At 31.4% G+C, this 21,251-nt stretch overlaps 2 protein-coding genes across 2 annotated transcripts in view; both read left to right on the top strand.

Annotated features, from left to right (window-relative positions):
- Nucleotides 1-21,251, top strand: part of LOC115877745 (ATP-binding cassette sub-family G member 8) — an 89,644-nt gene that overhangs the window by 19,458 nt on the left and 48,935 nt on the right. The gene's annotated exons all lie outside the window — the stretch shown is intronic.
- On the top strand, nt 14,823-19,589 carry LOC115877747. Its single transcript, XM_030894050.1, has 5 exons — nt 14,823-16,584; nt 16,638-16,868; nt 16,948-17,022; nt 17,090-17,818; nt 17,875-19,589. The coding sequence occupies exons 1-5, from the start codon at nt 16,488-16,490 to the stop codon at nt 19,152-19,154; spliced, it is 2,412 nt and encodes an 803-aa protein (XP_030749910.1). The 5' UTR covers nt 14,823-16,487; the 3' UTR covers nt 19,155-19,589.

Genomic DNA, 21,251 nt, shown 5'->3' with positions numbered 1-21,251 from the left:
GTAGTATCTAACTAGCGTGACGTCATAAACCTCACTCCGAGGCTGTTCTATTAGAGACGGCATTGCGTCAGCATGGCCGCAAGTTGCTAATCTAATAAAATTAACACTAGAAAAGCCCGCGGGAACTGTCAAATTCAAAGTTATTCGTTTTACAGACTATACTATTTCTTACGTTACCATGACACGGTGCGCGAAGTAATGTTATTTCGCACACTGACTGCATGTAAATTGTATGGGATTACGGAATTTTGATTTTTGGAAAATGAAGAACTAAATCATAACTAAATATTTATTTGGAAATATTCAAAAATAAACAAATATCAAACTTAACATTGATGCATATTCTAGTTATTATTTACAATATTAACATTAATAGTATAACCTGTAAACGAACCAATATTTAATCCCAAACTAGATAGTTCTGATTTTGCTTGAGATATGGGGGTTTTTGAACTTGAGAGATTATCCAATTTTGATGTAGAGGTACTTGATCCCGGTATTTGTAGAAAAAATGTTTTTGCAACTCGTGCGCGAACTCCTTTGGTGATCTTGACAAATTTTTCAACTCGGCTACGCCTCGTTAAAAAATTCAAGTATCAATCACCAAAGTAGCACTTCGCGCTCTAGATATAAAATTAACTATTTTATATTGTCAATCGCGTCGCAAAAATTAATACTTTTGTGACGTTTGAAAAAAATTTATTTTGTGTTCCGTGTTCCATGAATGTTGCCAAATCTTATAGTTTCAGATATATTCATTTTATCCTAAATCTTTCGTAAAGATAGTGAAATTAAAATATTTTCTAATCTGTATCTATGTTTATATCACAAATCTTCTTTTTTAAATGTGCTTCGAAATGCAAATGAAGCGAAATCTGATGCCTGTGTGCAAGAAACATTATTTATAGCAAATTTCTATTTTGATTCTAAGCTGTAATTAATGAAAGAAACTGAAACTTTTTCGCCTTGATAAATATCTGATTTACTTAAAATTAATCGAATGATTTCTCTGAATATATAAAATTGTTTTATTAGGAATAATTTAAATAAAACTTTACAAACGGTCTAATTAAAATACAAATTGCTTAGCACCGATAGGTAGTATCATTAGTACATAATTAAAGCTGAATTCGTAAACAAAAATTGAGCATTTATGAGGCACCTAATTGCAGTGGCGTAGCGTGCCGTCAATACAATACAAGGGGATGTAATAAGTAACTGCAATTAATATTTTACCAATATAATAATAGTTATTTTTTATACAAGACGATAAAATGGTATTTTATTTATATATATATCACGATAATGCAATTTTATCGTCGTGTATAAAACAATATATTTTTCCATAATGAGTTTTAAAAACTATTCAGAAATCATTATTTCAAGTAATTTTATTACGAATAGAAAAATTATTGTGCTGAGTTGGCGTTGGTTTCTATGTAATTTGATAAATTAATAAAGCTGTCTCTTTAGTTGTCAGTTTTGAGTCAATATTTTGTAATTCTCTTTAGTGTCAATTGCCGATTGAATTGGAGCCAAAAATGGCTCAAAACGAAATAAGTAAATTACCAGCAGATATTCAGACTGAGGCGACAAACGCCATATGAAAACTACTTCCATTTAAATCCCGAATAACTTACGAAAAGGAATAAAAAAAAATTCAAAAATGGAAGCAATTAAAAAACGTGCGAGAAGAAATAAAGTTTTTAACCTATCCTCGCTGTTAAAGTATCATTTAATCTAGCCTTACGGTTAAAGTACTATTTTATCTACTATTTTTGATATAGTCTGTCCAACGAGAAGATCCTTGACAGTGATAGATGTGTCTGTCATTTTAATTTCAAAGTAGTTTATTTTATTTTACAAAGAAATAAGTTGGTACAACTGAAACGCATAGCAGGATATATTTAAAATTTGATTGACAAGATGTGGACAAGATCACAAGTGATTACTTCAAAATATTGTGAAAAAAAACTGTATAAAACTGAAAAAATGTAATCGAGTTATTTTATTTAATAAAAACGGTATGTGTTAATACAAAACAAACAAGAACAACACACTACATATCAAAAAAATATAAAAAAGAACTATTATTTACTTTCAAGCTTTATGAAACTACCCGCATTTGTGATTATATTTATCAATATAACTTATGTACAAATACAAATTTGTAATATTCCACAGGAATAAATAAAACAACATAGGTAAATAAAACAAACTATTTTATTAATAATAACACCTACCAAATTTTATACCTTAAAGGTTGATTAATTAACTTTAATCTTAATTTTTTTAAACCAGTACCTTTTGACATTATTTTTCTGCAGTACTAAAATCCATTATTTACCTATCGTGTGATGTCGATATTTTACAGCTACTCCAGTTTTTAGTATGTGTTTAGTTTGATCCTTCTACCATATACGAGATGCACTATCTACGACGAAATGGTATACAAACTTTATCGATGGCAACTTCATTGGTGTATAAGACTTTCTGCCTGGGCAGCGAGTATTAACCATAAACTGTGCTCTGGGTCTACAGTTAATTTTCACTCGATTTTTCCTCCACTTGACTTCAAAAGACACAAAACACACGTAATAATACGAATCAAAATGCATCATCTTCCAAAACGCAGGGTATTTAACAAAAGTTGACACAAAATTATAACCTATAATTTGGCAAGACTTTGACAAGCGTCATAAGTCTTTGGCAAGACTTTGACAAACGTCAAAAATCTAAAGGCGAGTTCATACGCATCGGCGTCCGTTTGTCGTTCATCGTTCCGTCAAACCAATAAAATTGAAATATGATCTGTCATTTTTTAAATAAACCAATAAAACTGGTTAAAAAAACAAGACACGACGCATGACGGATTTATATTTAAACCCATCCATAGATAACTTAAAAATTATTAGAAACTTTTTGTAGTAAAATAAATAGATTGGTATGGGACGTCATCTGCTTTTCTTCTGTCGTCGTCTGTCGAAATCTTACCTGAGAAAAAAAACAGAGTATAGATATAAGGCAATTTTAAGAGTTGCTATGGAAAAAAGTTTTTTTTTCTTTTTTTTATTAAAGTTTTTAATTTTGTAGGTACAAAAATACGACAAATCCACGCTTTTAATTTAGTATTAATATTCAAAATATGCTTTGGCTGTTCTTCTTCATTAGTTTCTTCTCAAAAGGTTTATAATAAAGTTTTTCTTCTTGCAAAGACAATCCGGGGACATACTGTTTATGCAGCTTAGATATTAATATCTTGGCTTTCTTAAGAAATGAATCAGCCAGAAAGGTATATAGACAAAACCTTTCTTTTTAGCACCTCATTGAAAACATCGTAGTCTTGAACTCTTGGTACCTAGAACAAAAAACTGAGTTGATGGAAGTCAAGGTACTCTCCGGGCGTCCATCAACCTCTGTTCAGTCACAAACCATCGAGGCAGCCTAACAAAAAGCAATTATCGATGATCTTTCATCTATTAAAAAGAATGGTTAAAGCGTAGGCATCGGATTTTTAACGGATCAAATGGAATGCGTAGGAAAACCACAAAAACATAGCTTTATTGATAATTCCGTAACTTTAGTAATCCGTAAAAAAAAACGATGATATAGTCCGTAAAACGAATAACTTTGAATTTGAGAGTTCCCGCGGGCTTTTCTAGTGTTAATTTTATTAGGTTAGCAACTTGCGGCCATGCTGACGCAATGCCGTCTCTAATAGAACAGCCTCAGAGCGAGATTTATGAGGTCACGCTAGTTAGATACTACGGATTAATAAATATGTTGTAGAATACATGGAAAACATAATTATTCCTCGTATTATTGGTTTGTATATTTTAAAAATGAAATAGTTTACATGAAATATACATAATATAGAGTTAATAAATACAATATATATACCTATTTATAGTAATAAATACTTTGGCAAATAAACTATGAACCATACAAATGCAGCAAATGTTTTAAAATATGGCTGAAATCGTACTCCATAGTCAGTGTAGAAAGTTTTTGTGTTAAGAATAATAATTTAAAAAAATATGTAGTCATCTTTTGACAAGTTTATATTAGTTTATTAATTGCAGTAAACATTATAATATATAAATAAATGTTGTGAATGCAAATAATAATACATCACTATTAGTAGATATTGAATGTTTTTTGTTAAATTAGATCGATTTTCAAACCCCAAAATTTAAAATATATTTTACATGTTACGCATTATCTTATGTACCACATTATTTGTATATTGTAAAACATTTTGCTGCATTTGTATGGTTCATAGTTTATTTGCCAAAGTATTTATTACTATAAATAGGTATATATTATCTTCTTAATCTAAGTATATTATATTGTATTTATTAACTGTATATTATGTATATTTCATGTAAACTATATCATTTTTAAAATACAAACCAAAAATACGAGGAATAATTATGTTTTCCATGTATTCTACAACATATTTATTAATCCGTAGTATCTAACTAGCGCGACGTCATAAATCTCGCTCCGTGGCTGTTCTATTAGAGACGGCATTGGTCTAATATTTAGAAGTGTCAAAAGCTGATGACATTTTACTTTTGTCAATTATGACATTTCGTGTTGATTTTTGCAAGAAGAGGAAGAACTGTCACTTGTTGTATTATTTTCCTTTTCTATTTCATGAAAGTAAAAAGAGTTACCTATCTGATTCGTTCATGCACTCAATTTAAAGAATATCAGTAACTTTTTTGACAGAGGGATTTTATATTTGACATGTTGGTAAAAAATAACGGTCAAAATTCAAAGTTATTCATTTTATAGACTATACCTTTAGTTAAATTGATATTCAACTCCTCAGACTAATAATGCCGAGACAAGCCTTATGCCGGGTCCAGACCAAGGCGACAAAAAATAAACACGATTTTGAGACAAAAACAAGACAAACTTGAGACAAATTGTCCACACCGCAAGGACAAAAGTACAACAAAGTCAAAAGTTTAGTTGTTGCGAATGAGTTTTATAAACCATGTTTGATTTTTCACTGGTCTCCTCCTGTTGGCAGCACGTCATCCACACTGCACCGACAACTTGTCGTAAAATATACGAACAAAACATAGACACTTTGATCTTTATCGACTCGAGACGGGACATTGAAAAGTCTCCGAATTTTGAAACAAAACAAAAATGAGACAAAAATGTCGCAGAAATGTATTGGATTTGTCGCAATTCTGTCGTAAAACTTGAATGTTTCTGTCTTGTCGTTGTTTTGTCTGCTTGGTCTGGACCCGGCATTATTATGCAAAACTGCTGTTACTGTCATTTCGCGAAATTTTTAAAACTGGCATATATTCCAGTAGGTACTCTTTTATTTTACAATTTTTGAGACAACAGTTTAATATCTCTGTAAATTATTACTATTTATCCCATATATTTTTTTATTGTATTATTTTTTCTAAATAAAGACACAAAAAGACCCGATTCGCCGACCTTGATTTTTTAGGCGGATTGTGTACCTTTTGAGGGGTAGTTTTAGGGAAAAAAATTGTAACACTAAAAGTGTAACACAAAAATGGCCCCAAATGGCCTAAAAATCAGTTTTTCGCAAATATCTGCCAAAATATGAAATTTAGAAATTTTTTCTTAAAAAAATTAAGCTTAGGTCATTGTCTAAAAAAAAGTTCTGACACTTTTTTTCGTAAAGTCCCGAGAAAACGCGTAAAACGGTCTAAAGTGTCAAAAATCAGATTTTCCGGCAATATAGATATTGAAAACTGATTTTTGGGCCATTTGGGTCATGAACTTAATGAACAGTGCTTCCCATAAAATCAATAAAATGAAAAATATACGAAGTAATATACATGTACTGATTTCTTTCGAAAATCGACAGCTACGAAACTATGAACCCTTCCCGGACACAAACGGTACATTGTGAGACAGGAAATTGTAGAGACAAACAAGCTCTATAACAGAGGATACAACATTTTAATGAACAGTTCTTTCCATAAAATCAATAAAATGAAAAATATACCAAATAATATACATGTACCTACTGATTTCTTTCGAAAATCGACAGCTATGAAACTATGAACACTTCCCGGACACAAACGGTACATTGTGAGACAGGAAATTGTAGAGACAAACAAGCCATATAACATAGGATACAACATTTTAATGAACAGTTCTTTCCATAAAATCAATAAAATGAAAAATATACCAAATAATATACATGTACCTACTGATTTCTTTCGAAAATCGACAGCTATGAAACTATGAACCCTTCCCGGACACAAACGGTACATTGTGAGACAGGAAATTGTAGAGACAAACAAGCCCTATAACATAGGATACAACATTTTAATGAACAGTGCTTTCCATGAAATGAATGAAATGAATAAAATGAAAAATATACGAAATAATATACATGTACTGATTTCTTTCGAAAATCGACAAATAAACTACGAACCCTTCCCGGACACAAACGGTACATTGTGAAACAGGAAATTGTAGAGATGAACAAGTCCATAGTATACAACATTTTAATGAACAGTGCTTTTCATAAAATCAATAAAATCAAAAATATTCGAAATAATATACATATACTGATTTCTTTCGAAAATCGACAACTATGAAACTATGAACCCTTCCCCGACACAAACGGTACATTGTAAGACAGGAAATTGTAGAGAGAAACAAACCCTATAACATAGGATACAACATTTTAATGAACAGTGCTTTCCATAAAATCAATAAAATGAAAAATATACGAAATAATATACATAAACCTACTGATTTCTTTCGAAAATCGACAGCTATGAAACTATGAACCCTTCCCGGACACAAACGGTACATTGTGAGACAGGAAATTGTAGAGAGAAACAAGCCCTATAACATAGGATACAACATTTTAATGAACAGTGCTTTCCATAAAATGAATAAAATGAAAAATATACGAAATAATATACATGTACTAATTTCTTTCGAAAATCGACAAATAAACTACGAACCCTTTCCGGACACAAACGGTACATTGTGAAACAGGAAATTGTAGAGATGAACAAGTCCATAGGATACAACATTTTAATGAACAGTGCTTTTCATAAAATCAATAGAATCAAAAATATTCGAAATAATATACATATACTGATTTCTTTCGAAAATCGACAACTATGAAACTATGAACCCTTCCCCGACACAAACGGTACATTGTAAGACAGGAAATTGTAGAGAGAAACAAACCCTATAACATAGGATACAACATTTTAATGAACAGTGCTTTCCATAAAATCAATAAAATGAAAAATATACGAAATAATATACATGTACTGATTTCTTTCGAAAATCGACAACTATGAAACTATGAACTCTTCCCGGACACAAACGGTACATTGTGAGACAGGAAATTGTCGAGAGAAACAAGCCCTATAACATAGGATACAACATTTTAATGAACAGTGCTTTCCATAAAATCAATAAAATGAAAAATATACGAAATAATATACATGTACTGATTTCTTTCGAAAATCGACAACTATGAAACTATGAACCCTTCCCCGACACAAACGGTACATTGTAAGACAGGAAATTGTAGAGAGAAACAAACCCTATAACATAGGATACAACATTTTAATGAACAGTTCTTTCCATAAAATCAATAAAATGAAAAATATACCAAATAATATACATGTACCTACTGATTTCTTTCGAAAATCGACAGCTATGAAACTATGAACCCTTCCCGGACACAAACGGTACATTGTGAGACAGGAAATTGTAGAGACAAACAAGCCCTATAACATAGGATACAACATTTTAATGAACAGTTCTTTCCATAAAATCAATAAAATGAAAAATATACCAAATAATATACATGTACCTACTGATTTCTTTCGAAAATCGACAGCTATGAAACTATGAACCCTTCCCGGACACAAACGGTACATTGTGAGACAGGAAATTGTAGAGACAAACAAGCCCTATAACATAGGATACAACATTTTAATGAACAGTTTTTTCCATAAAATCAATAAAATCAAAAATATACCAAATAATATACATGTACTGATTTCTTTCGAAAATCGACAACTATGAAACTATGAACCCTTCCCGGACACAAACGGTACATTGTGAGACAGGAAATTGTAGAGACAAACAAGCCCTATAACATAGGATACAACATTTTAATGAACAGTTTTTTCCATAAAATCAATAAAATCAAAAATATACCAAATAATATACATGTACTGATTTCTTTCGAAAATCGACAACTATGAAACTATGAACCCTTCCCGGACACAAACGGTACATTGTGAGACAGGAAATTGTAGAGGCAAACAAGCCCTATAATATAGGATACAATATTTTAATGAACAGTTCTTTCCATAAAATCAATAAAATGAAAAATATACCAAATAATATACATGTACCTACTGATTTCTTTCGAAAATCGACAGCTATGAAACTATGAACTCTTCCCGGACAGAAACGGTAAATTGTGAGACAGGAAATTGTAGAGACAAACAAGCCCTATAACATAGGATACAACATTTTAATGAACAGTTCTTTCCATAAAATCAATAAAATGAAAAATATACCAAATAATATACATGTACCTACTGATTTCTTTCGAAAATCGACAGCTATGAAACTATGAACCCTTCCCGGACACAAACGGTACATTGTGAGACAGGAAATTGTAGAGACAAACAAGCCCTATAACATAGGATACAACATTTTAATGAACAGTTCTTTCCATAAAATCAATAAAATGAAAAATATACCAAATAATATACATGTACCTACTGATTTCTTTCGAAAATCGACAGCTATGAAACTATGAACCCTTCCCGGACACAAACGGAACATTGTGAGACAGGAAATTGTAGAGACAAACAAGCCCTATAACATAGGATACAACATTTTAATGAACAGTTTTTTCCATAAAATCAATAAAATCAAAAATATACCAAATAATATACATGTACTGATTTCTTTCGAAAATCGACAACTATGAAACTATGAACCCTTCCCGGACACAAACGGTACATTGTGAGACAGGAAATTTTAGAGAGAAACAAGCTCTATAACATAGGATACGACATTTTAATGAACAGTGCTTTCCATAAAATGAATAAAATGAAAAATATACGAAATAATATACATGTACTGATTTCTTTCGAAAATCGACAACTAAACTACGAACCCTTCCCGGACACAAACGGTACATTGTGAAACAGGAAATTGTAGAGAGGAACAAGCCCATAGGATACAACATTTTAATGAACAGTGCTTTTCATAAAATCAATAGAATCAAAAATATTCGAAATAATATACATGTACTGATTTCTTTCGAAAATCGACAACTATGAAACTATGAACCCTTCCCCGACACAAACGGTACATTGTAAGACAGGAAATTGTAGAGAGAAACAAACCCTATAACATAGGATACAACATTTTAATGAACAGTGCTTTCCATAAAATCAATAAAATGAAAAATATACGAAATAATATACATGTACTGATTTCTTTCGAAAATCGACAACTATGAAACTATGAACTCTTCCCGGACACAAACGGTACATTGTGAGACAGGAAATTGTCGAGAGAAACAAGCCCTATAACATAGGATACAACATTTTAAGAACAGTGCTTTTCATAAAATGGCCATTTTTTGCCAATGCACGGTGTTACAATTTTTTTCCTTAAAACTACTTCCCAAAAGGTACACAATCCGCGTGAAAAGTCCCGATAGACGAATTAGGCCGTGGTTTCAATCTTCATTTACTGAACTACACAGTAAAAAATTAAATAAAATCGGTACTACATACATAATATTATAGAGCACATTCGATGCCACATGTTTCATTTTAATATTACCACGGCAGAACCGTTCTACGTAAATTATATAATAATCTTTTAACGGTTTTTACGTTTATTGGCGAATGTCATGGAAGCTACAAGCTTAATAATCGAACTTAGCCAACTGTCAACCTAGATAATTTTACTTAAATCACGTTTAAAGAGGCATTCGCTTAATAAGATTTGCATAATTGCACGTTATTATCGCTAATATATAAAAAGCTTGTTAAAAGTTGATATGATTAAAGAGGTGCTTCCTTGAGTTGATCTGTTTTATGTCGAAGAAAGGAAATGGTAATTTGGAGCAAATAAAATTAATGTAAATGGAAAGCGAACTTCATGATTTTTTTTGTCGATTCATGTGTTATTTTATGTCAACACTAGCGTGTACCCGCGACTTCGTTCGCGTCGAATTAATCATTTGTAATGGTGATGATAAAGCAAAGCAAGAATTTCCATTAACATACAAACTGGATAAAATTTTCTCATATTTATGTCAGCATGAGAAAAAACAATATGGCGATATTATTATATAATTTGGTAATATTTGAACATTTTTGGAACACCCTGTATGATTTTTTAAAAAATTTCCAAATATGTAAAAAAACAAAATAAATTATGTGTGTCCAGCGTTTTTTCCGAAAGACCGTTTTCCGTTTTTTAAATAACAAATATTGTAATATTTGAGGGGCGTTTTCGCCCTCTTGATATTTGAAATTCGAGAAACCCCTCCTTATCGAACCTCTACACCCCACAATCAATCCGTTTGCCACAAATCAGCTTTAAACGTCAAGCAGTTTAAGCAGAATCGTGACTACTCAATGGTCATTTTTTATGAAACACCCTGTATAAATTTATAAAAAATCTTAAAATATGTAAAACAACAAAATAAAATATACGTGTTTAAGAGTTTTTCCGAAAAACTCACCGGTTTTTAAATGAAAAATATTCTAATATTTGAGGGGTGATTTCACCCCCTTAGAATTCGGGTTTCGAAAAATCCTTCCTATCGAACCTCTACGCCCTAAAGTCAATCCGTTTTCCAAAAATCAGCTTTTTACGTCAAGCGCTTTAAGCAGGATCGTGATTAATCAATGACCAGATTTTTCGAAACACCCTGTATACATTTTTAATAAATCTTAAAATATATAAAAAACAAAATAAAATATACTTATTTAAGCGTTTTTTCGGAAACTTGACCGTGTTTTAAATAAAAAATATTGTAATATTTGAGGGGTGGTTTCACCCCCTTGGAACTGGAATTTCGAAAAATCCCAAAATTGAGCTTCTTACGTTGAGTGGTTTGAGCAGGATCGTGATTAATCAGTGAGTCAGTCACTTGAGGATTTTATATATTAGTATAGATAATATTATATTAGTATAGATTTTGAGTTCGTAGGGAGCCTATGAGCTAGATTTGTTTATTTAAGCATCGCTTATTTGTTCTTCTTTCACGAGAATTGGCTGCTATTGGTTCAAAATTATATTTTTTGTTCATCTAGATGGCTCCAAGTTGGTACACATAATATTATGTAAAATTAAAAAAAAATCATATTTGGTTCTCCTATTTATTAGTTTTTATCAACATCTCTTATCCAAAAATAACTATTTAGCCTTGTATCAAGACATTCAGTGTATACCTACATATTTTTTACATAGTATAAAATTAACAATAGTAGCTCATGTCACGTACGTCAACACCAACCAACCTTTTTGTTGCACTTCCATTTTCGTCAAACAAAAGTCGGTTATAAATATAAACAATAATTAATTTGCATTGTGTGTGTGATTAATTCTAATCGTTTATATAAGGTGAGTCAAATGCATTTGTAGGAATAAATATATTTTATTTATTTATTTTGCAAGTCGAGCACAAGCGTCTCTCATCTTTTCTACGAAGGAACTTTAAGCAGGATCGTGATTACTCAATGGTCATATTTTATGAAACACCCTGTATAAATTTTTAAAAAATCTTAAAATATGTAAAACAACAAAATAAAATATACCTGTTTAAGAGCTTTTCGGAAAAACTCACCGGTTTTTAAATAAAAAATATTTTAATATTTGAGGGATAGTTTCACCCCCTTAGAATTCGAGTTTCGAAAAATCCCTTCTTATCGAACCTCTACACACTAAAGTCTATCTGTTTTCCAAAAATCAGCTTTTTAAGTCAAGCTCTTTAAGCAGGATCGTGATTAATCAATGACCAGATTTTTCGAAACACCCTGTATACATGTTTAAAAATCTTAAAATATGTAGAAAACAAAATGAAATATACGTGTTTAAGCGTTTTTTTCGGAAACTTGGCCGTTTTTTAAATAAAAAATATTGTAATATTTGAGGGGTGGTTTCACCCTCTTGGAACTGGAATTTCGAAAAATCCCTTCTTATCGAACCTCTACACTCTAGAATCAACCTGTATGCCAGAATTGAGCTTCTTACGTTGAGTGGATTGAGCAGGATTGTGATTAATCAGTATGTCAGTCACTTAAGGATTTTATATATTAGTATAGATGATTTTAAGTTTTTTGATACACCCTGTAGATCTATTAAATCAATGCGCCTTTTAATATTCCGCGTAGGATCTCAAATAATAGTCGGGACCCGTTTAGTGATTTTTTTTTATTTGTATTGGTATTGTGTAAAGTAGTCACTAGCATTTTTCACTAAATATATTCATTAATAAAACATTGCCTAAGAAACATGATTCACGACATTTGTTTGTGTCAGCCTCAGTAAGCAGTAAATCCTTGTTTAAACCAGAAGAAAAATATCACCTCTTGCTGGCCTTGGTTCTTTCTGTCTAATGTTGGGGATCCTGTCTTCCGATGTAAATGACTTTTATCATTTTTGTTGAGTTATACAATGAGACAATTTATAATTAATGGCGTGTTTTGCATTAAGTAAATTATGAATATGATTAAATAAAGTACTACTAAAAAATTACAGTTTTGTTTTGTCGCGTTTCACATTCTTCTTTAGAGTTCTCCACCCACTCTCTGGCGACGCGTAATATTCACTCTGGGAAGGGTAATATCATCTAAAAAGGGCTGCTTAAAAAAGTACGAGTTTAATATTGAAAAGTACTTTATTAATAAACTGTTAAACTCGTTAGACAGCTCAAGTGAAGATTTGCAGGTCCAATATTAAAACAGGTTAATAATAAATAAACAAATCTAATCAATATTTATATTTTTATAGCTTACAAAACATTCACGATTACTTGTTGTCTTGTTTTTCATGTTTTCTTTAAATGTTCCTGACTAAGAAACAATGGCTGCATGATAAGTTTAAATGGCCCAAAAAAGTCATTCTATTAAGTTAATGAAATTTATTTACCTTTACTGCCTACCTCCATTGCTTTTGGATGTAAATACAAAATATTATTACAAATTTTAGAAATTAAAATGAGAATTTCACTTGAACTTCCAATATTTGCTTGATTTCTGTCACATAAATGACATTGATTGACAAAGAAAAACAGAAAAACAGAAAAACCAGCCTTCTCGCGCTGGTTAGTTTGGTGACAGTAAACGTGACAATTATAAACATAGATAAAAGAAAATAATCTACTATTAAGTTATAACCGAATTTTTCAGGAACCCTGTTCCGTAGGTAATAAGAAAACTTTCAGGGAACCGATAGAAACGGAACACAAAACCATAACAAAGTTAAGCAACGGAATACACCCTATTTAATACAATCAAAATATACAATGACTAAACATTGACTAAATAATACAAGTAGAAACATACAGCCTCGCCGCAAAAAGTGTAATTTTTACTCCTAATAAAACAATATACTAATAAAACAATATACTTACTTTTTGGCACCAGATGGAAAAATAAAGTTTAAAAAAAATGGTCAGGTAGTACCTATACGTAGAGCCAAGCAAGAGCTGGCTTAAAGACAAAATCCGGTTGTGAATCGATGTCAGATTAGGTTCTGTTGTGCCGAATATCGATATCGGTCATCGGAAATGGTACTTATTAACCTTAGGTGAGGCCGGACCGAGATCCAAACGGTACCGTAGCCTGAACGCTGGTACCTGTGCCGCATTCCTGCATAAAACAGCTACTTAAGGCGATAATTTTCGATAAATAATAAATCTTCCTATTGTATAATGTAATACATAGGTGTCAATAGGAGCTAAACATCCAATAGTTGAAGAAAGAATATTTGTTGTGATTCAAGGTTCTTTTTTATAGGATTACTAGCGTGTACCCGCGACTTCGTTCGCGTCGAATTAATCATTTGTGATGGTGATGATAAAGCAAAGCAAGAATTTCTATTAACATACAAACTGGATAAAATTTTCTCACATTTATGTCAGCATGAGAAAAATCAATATTATTATATAACTTGGTAATATTTGAGGGGTAGATTCATCTTGTTGGAATTTGACTTTCTCTTTTTCTTAAGCAGAATCATGGTTACGATATCAATTACCCAACTTTTTGGAACACCCTGTATCTTTTAAAAAATTTCAAAATATCTAAAAAAAAACAAAATAAATTATGGGTGTCCTAGCGTTTTCCCGAAAGACTACCGTTTTTTAATAATTTGTAATATTTGAGGGGCGTTTTCACCCTCTTGGAATTTGAGATTCGAGAAACCCCTCCTTATCGAACCTCTACACCCCACAGTCAATCCGTTTGCCAAAAATCAGCATTAAACGTCAAGCAGTTTAAGCAGAATCGTGATTACTCAATGATCATATTTTATGAAACACCCTGTATAAATTTTTAAAAAATCTTAAAATCTGTAAAACAACAAAATAAAATATACGTGTTTAAGAGTTTTTCCGAAAAACTCACCGGTTTTTAAATAAAAAATATTCTAATATTTGAGGGGTGGTTTCACCCCCTTAGAATTCGAGTTTCGAAAAACCCTTCTTATCGAACCTTTACACCCTAAAGTCAATCCGTTTTCCAAAAATCAACTTTTTACGTCAAGCGCTTTAAGCAGGATCGTGATTAATTCTGCCGTCCTAATGAAGAACGCAGTAACTCGATTTTTTTCGATTTTGAGATTTTGGTGAATTCGTATTCTTGAACATATTCTCTATCTTTCTACCAACTCAGTTTTTCCAAAAAAAATTTGGTTTTTTCAAAATTTGAAAAAAAAGTTTGCAGTAACTCGCTTAAAGCATCATATTACTAGTTAAAAACGCAGTAAGCACTTATCCTAGCGAGAAATGCAGTATTTAAAAATATACTGTGTAACTGCTTTGGATCTCCATTAAAAAAATCACTTTATTTTAAGGTAAACTGCAGTAACTTAGAAATCCTAATGAATAACGCAGTACAACAAACTTTGCTATAATTTATACATGTACAAGGAGTCAAAAACATCATCTATTACTAACAAAAAACGCAGTACGATGGATTATCCAATCACAATGCAGTATTCACAAATAACTTACGCCTATACCCTTGTATTAGTGACGCGATACGTCACACTTTGCTAAGGAAAAGTGCAGTAACTTTTCCCGCGTAAGCTTTAACGGTTTTCTAACCTATTTCATTTGCAAGATTACTGTTGATGAATCGTATTTCTGTCTCTGTTTAAACTTATTAATGTATAAAGGACAGAAAATACACTGAAACAGCATATTTATTGTAAGAATGAACAGATCGATTTGAGCTTTTAGCTGATGCGAAGGTGCGAAGGTGTTTAAATAATAATTATTAATTTAGTATTATAAATAATATAATATTATTACCGGGTTATCAAATAGTAAAAAATATAATTAAAAATTGTGTGTTTTTGTGGTTTTGTCGTCATAATGGATAGCAAGGTAAGTCTGTGGATTTATTTCAATTTATTAGTAGAAAATTTACGGCCGTTAGTTAGGTACGTGCAATAAATTTACCAGACGATTTTTTAAAAAATATTTTACGAAAAAAAATCCTATAAACATGCTAGGTTTTCAGAGTTTTAAAAGAAAAACTACATTTTAATTCGTTAAAAATATAAAATCGTTATTTATGTATCAATTGTGTTAAGTGATACTTTTTTTACGAATGGGATTGTTTTTCATTTTAAAAAAAGAACTTTCCACACGTGTTTCATACAATATTTTTTCTTATACCCTCAATTTTTTCCCGAAAATTCATTAAATAAAGAAAATAAGTCGTTAACTTTACACCGTAGTGGCGTAAAGTAAATTTACTTTACACACTAGTAAGTGCGTAAAGTAACGAACTAAAAACCAGTGCGTCAGGTGTCAAATTTTTGCTGATGCAATTTTTTGGCAGACTGCTTTACGCACTAGTGTGTAAAATACTTATTTTATGCACTAGTGCGAAAAAGTGCTACTTTATACACTGTTTTTAGTGCGTAAAGTGAGTACTTTACACACGGTAGTAGAAAACCCTTTCATGGTACATACTTAATTAACACCCTGTGTATTTAGGAGCAAGTATTAATAAGAAAATTTATAAAAATGTTTCGCCTTATTTGAAGCTATCATCATTAACATAGCCCAAAAATTTCGGTCTAGTTTTTGATTTTTAATTTTTTCTTTTTACTTTACTCTCTGTATCTCCCAAAAGTCCCAGGCGCTGAGCTGGTTTTTTTAATATTGTTTAAATACTGAATAAATGTTTTAACTGTATTTTTAGATAAGTTCAAGAACTAAATTATTAATGTCCATTGCATGTAAACGAAAAACAGGTGAATCTATGGAGAATATCCGTAGTGAATCTGGTAAAAAAAGTGGTGTTGGTGGTGTAACTGGTGGTGGTTAGTCAAGGTTTTGGTAGTTAGTAACTCGTATTTTAATGATATTTTTACAGGAAAACAAGCGAAATTAGACTTTCAAAAAGCCGAACTATCCTACAACTACCCCGAAATAAATTTGGCCAATAAGGAAAATGTGGCATTATTCCTTAATGATAACTCTAGTAGTGTAACTTGTGAAGAAAAAATTAATGACAAAGTTGTTGATAATAATCGATATGATAAAGATGAAATTTTCCATCAAGTTGCTGACGATACTATTCCACCTTTAACCACTAATAATAAAGGTGTGTCTTTATCTAACTAAATTTATGGCGGTTCAGTTTTTTGTAACTTAAGAAAATGCGTTTTATTAACTATTTTTAGATCAAACATCTGATTTTATTGAAACTGATTTGAAATTAAAGGATAGGAATCACACACCATTAGGACCCGTAGATGGTAAGTTTTACAACTTTTTTTAATAATTAAATAAGGGTAATAGTATTAAGTTGTGTACTTTTTGCAGAAAATGTTTCTCATGAGCATCCAATAATACCTAGTGATAAAGAAATAGATATTAGCGCCATCAATGATTTTATTTTGACTGATGACCTAAAGGCCGATGAGGGTTTATTAGAGTTTTCATTTAGAAGCAGTATTTTTGACGAAAGTGTTTTAAATAATTTAGAAAATGAGCCCCCGCAAATATCTCCTGAAAATTCTTCAAAAATTGTTATTCACGATATTCAGATTATTCCCCCAAGAACTGAAAATCCTCAATTAGAAAGAGACCCACCAGGTACTAACGAAAATCCTACTCTTACTAAGAAGGGTGAAATACGTAAGAGAAAAAAATACAACATTTCTTTAAAAGAACGTTTAAAACAAAAAAAAGAAAAAGCAAAAGAAAAGTTTAATTTAAAACCCCCATGTAAAAATTGTCCAAAAAAATGCAACCTTCATATTCCAGAAAATAGGAGGATTGAACTAAATAAAAACTATCAATCACTGAATTTTACAGACAGAAAAAAATTTATCCTAAGCAATACAGAGCAAACTGAGCTAAATAATACTGAAAACTCCAAAAGGTGCCGCAGCATTACATATTATTTTCAGGATGAAACTGGGAGAAGAATCAAAATTTGTAAAACGTTTTTTTTAACCACTTTAGGCTACCACGAAAAAAATGATAGATTTATTTTACAAGCTATCAGCAAAAGTGACAATCACATATCTGTTTCTTCTGACATGAGAGGTATTTACAAGGAAAATAATCATATGCATTTACTAAATTATTTATTTTTGTTTTAGGAAAATATCCTAAAACAAGAAAATTTAATAAGGATGTTATAGAAGCACATATTGAGAGCTTTCACCCATCAGTGTCCCATTATCGAAGGGAGCATGCTCCAAATAAAAGGTATCTACCAAGTGATGTGTCGATTACGTTAATGTATAAAGACTTTTTAACTAAACACCCTACCTTTTATTGTTCCTACGAGTTGTATAGAGTAGCCGTAAAGGCTAAAAATATTTCGTTCACTAAACTGGGACATGAGGAGTGTGAATGTTGTGCAATATTTGAAAACCATTGCCACTCAAAAGAAAATATTGATCCTGATTGTGACATCTGTAAGACCTATACCAAACACATAAAAAAAGCGGAGGAATCCAGAAATATGTATAGGAACGATGCCAAAATGGATCATAATAACAATTTGGAGGTCTGCTATTCCGCAGATTTGCAAAAGGTTATTATGCTTCCAAGGTTAGATCAATATAAAATTGCTCTATTTACCCCGCGAATTATTGTTTTCAATGAGTCCTTTGTACCAGTTGGAAAGAAATGTGGCTTAAAACCCATAGCTTGCATTTGGCATGAGGGTATTGCTGGCCGGAAAAAAGAAGATATCATTAGCACATTCTACTCCTTTTTTCTGGAAAACCGTGACAGCAGAATCATTACATTGTGGCTGGACAACTGTTCAGCCCAAAATAAAAATTGGACATTTTTTTCTTTTCTTGTATATATAATAAACAGTTCAGAAATACAAGCAGAAAAAATATGGGTAAAATATTTCGAACCAGGGCATACTTACATGAGTGCCGACAGTTTTCATCACCAGGTAGAACTGTCGATGAAGTATAAGGGCACCTTAAGCGACTTTAAAGACTTTAGTGATGCAGTACAGGCGGCTAATTCCGGAAAAGTCACGGTTCTTGAAATGAGAATTAATAATTTCTTTAACTGGATTGATCAGACCTCCCAGGTCAAAATTAAAAAAATGCAGCCTCGTCCATACATGACAGATATAACTATGATCTTGGCGGAACGAGGCAAACAATATTTAACTTACTTCGATAATTATAATTTAGAAGATCCTAAAACTTTATCATTTTTAAAGGCTAAACCAGAACGAGATGGGATCCCAAAACCACTGCCTTGCACTAAAGCCAGGGGCATTAATAAAAATAAGAAAGAGGGCATAATTAATAAATTGTGCCCCCTCATGGCAGAAGGGAGGCGGCAGTTTTGGTATAACATTGACGTTGATGACAATGTCAATGATTTAAATAGTTCCTTTGAATAGTTTTTTGAAAGTATTTTTATATATTTTTCTATACTTATACTTACCTGTATTTTATTCAATTATGTTATTGTTTAAAAAAATTTGGTTGTCACGGTTCGCTTAGGGAGTCCAATTTCACCCTTGTTTTTAACTATGTATTTAATGTATAGATTTTCAAATAAACACTCCCAATTCAATGGCTACATTTTTTATTAAACCTGTCCCTTTTGCCCAAAAATTATATTTTTCGTTATTATAGGTACCAAAAAATCAGCTTATTACTTAAAATAAATATTATTGGGGTATGGTTTCGCAAAATTAATACGTAAAGTTAGGTCCTCTTTTCATATATTAGTACGGCGGCATATCAAAGAATACTAGTGATAAATGCAGTAAAATGGCAACAATGCGGTACTTACTGCATTTCTTACTAGTAATTATGAAGTTATGGTGGTTACGATGCAGGCTAAAATGCATTATCGTAAATTATTATTAGTCAAAATGACTATATATGCACAAAAAATATTCAAAAAAGTCAAAAATAATCTATATTTTCCAACTCTATTCAAATTTTTCAAAAAGTCTTATAAAAAAGCAACAAACAGTGAACAAACAGTAAAACCTATTTTCCCCAAAACTTACTTTTTCGAGTTACTGCGTTTTTCGTTAGGACGGCAGAATTAGTGATTAGATTTTTCGAAACATCCTGTAAACTTTTTAAAAAATCTTAAAATATGTAAAAAAACAAAATAAAATATACATGTTTAAGCGTTTTTTCGGAAACTTGACCGTTTTTTAAATAAAAAATATTGTAAAATTTGAAGGGTGGTTTCACCCCCTTGGAACTGGAATTTCAAAAAATCCCTTCTTATCGAACCTCTACACCCTTAGAATCAACCTGTATGCCAAAATTGAGCTTTTTACGTTGAATGGTTTGATAGTATATATAGTTTGGTAGTATAGATTATTTACAATAGGCAATTATTATTAATTTTTACATGAATAATTGTAATCTTCCCATAAATTGGTTTGGTCTAATATACAGGGTGTTTTAAAAAAAATGTGCCATCTCTCGTGGGGAGATTCCTTCGAACATTCGTCAACTAACATACGTATTGGTTTTCTATTTTCCACTCTAAGGATTTTTCTATACTTATTATCTTTTCTTTGAAAAAAACATTCAAATAATCTACACCTTATTTTTCTAATGTTCAAACTTTAATACCAACAGATCACTTCGAAATAAAAAAATAATCACCGTTATACAAAGTTATTACAATAGATTCAAAACACGATTATATCTGTAGCGTTTCTTTAACCGTGAACCCATCTCAATCTACAAGTCATTTGCAATAATCATAATAACAGCAACAACCGTAACCCAATTTTTTCAAACAGAAAGGCACCTGTCGAACGCCAGTCTCCTTCCCAGTCATCAGCGACGTACATTTTTGACGTTATTGACATGACAAACGGCCGTAGCCTGCTTGGAATGTTTTGTATGCTTCTATATGGTCGTTATTTACATAGTTGCACGATGGTGGACGTTATCTGGACAGTTGTTATTGCAAAATTAAGGCTTTTGAGAGTTTTGATCGGATTATTGTCAGGTTATATTGATTTATAGACGGTTGTTAGCAGATATTTGAAACAGCAGTTGCTTTGTAACTTAGGTAATATAAAAATAAAATATAAAATTGAAGATTTTTTTACACTTACCTAGTATCTGATAGACATAGTCTGTTACCACGAAATAAACAACTGAGGTTTTGTCAAATTGAATTTTGAAAGGACTTCATGCTAATTCCATCATAAGTACTCCATGCTAACTTAATTCTTCGGTTGATTTCTGGTAGTAGATATCCCGAGCTGTGTATTAGTTGTCCCAAATATATATATTCTTCAACTATTTTCAGTGTTGTGTTATCTATTAGAATATCTTTTCTGTCTACTAGTTCGTTGTACAGGGTGTCCCACTAAGAATAGCTCTCGGCTGTATCTCGGAAAGTATTAGCCGTAGGGGCTGCGGAAAAAAATATTTGTAACTAAAGAGGCTATGGGAAATTGCTGGAAATTATTTTCAAATTTAACAATACAATATACAGTAGAACGACCGCT

Source organism: Sitophilus oryzae, unplaced genomic scaffold (assembly GCF_002938485.1).
Source record: "Sitophilus oryzae breed Bouriz unplaced genomic scaffold, Soryzae_2.0 scaffold_1498_pilon_pilon, whole genome shotgun sequence".
Lineage (NCBI taxonomy): Eukaryota > Metazoa > Arthropoda > Insecta > Coleoptera > Curculionidae > Sitophilus > Sitophilus oryzae.
Note: the sequence above shows the minus strand (reverse complement) of the source record. Positions and strands in the feature narration are given on the sequence as shown.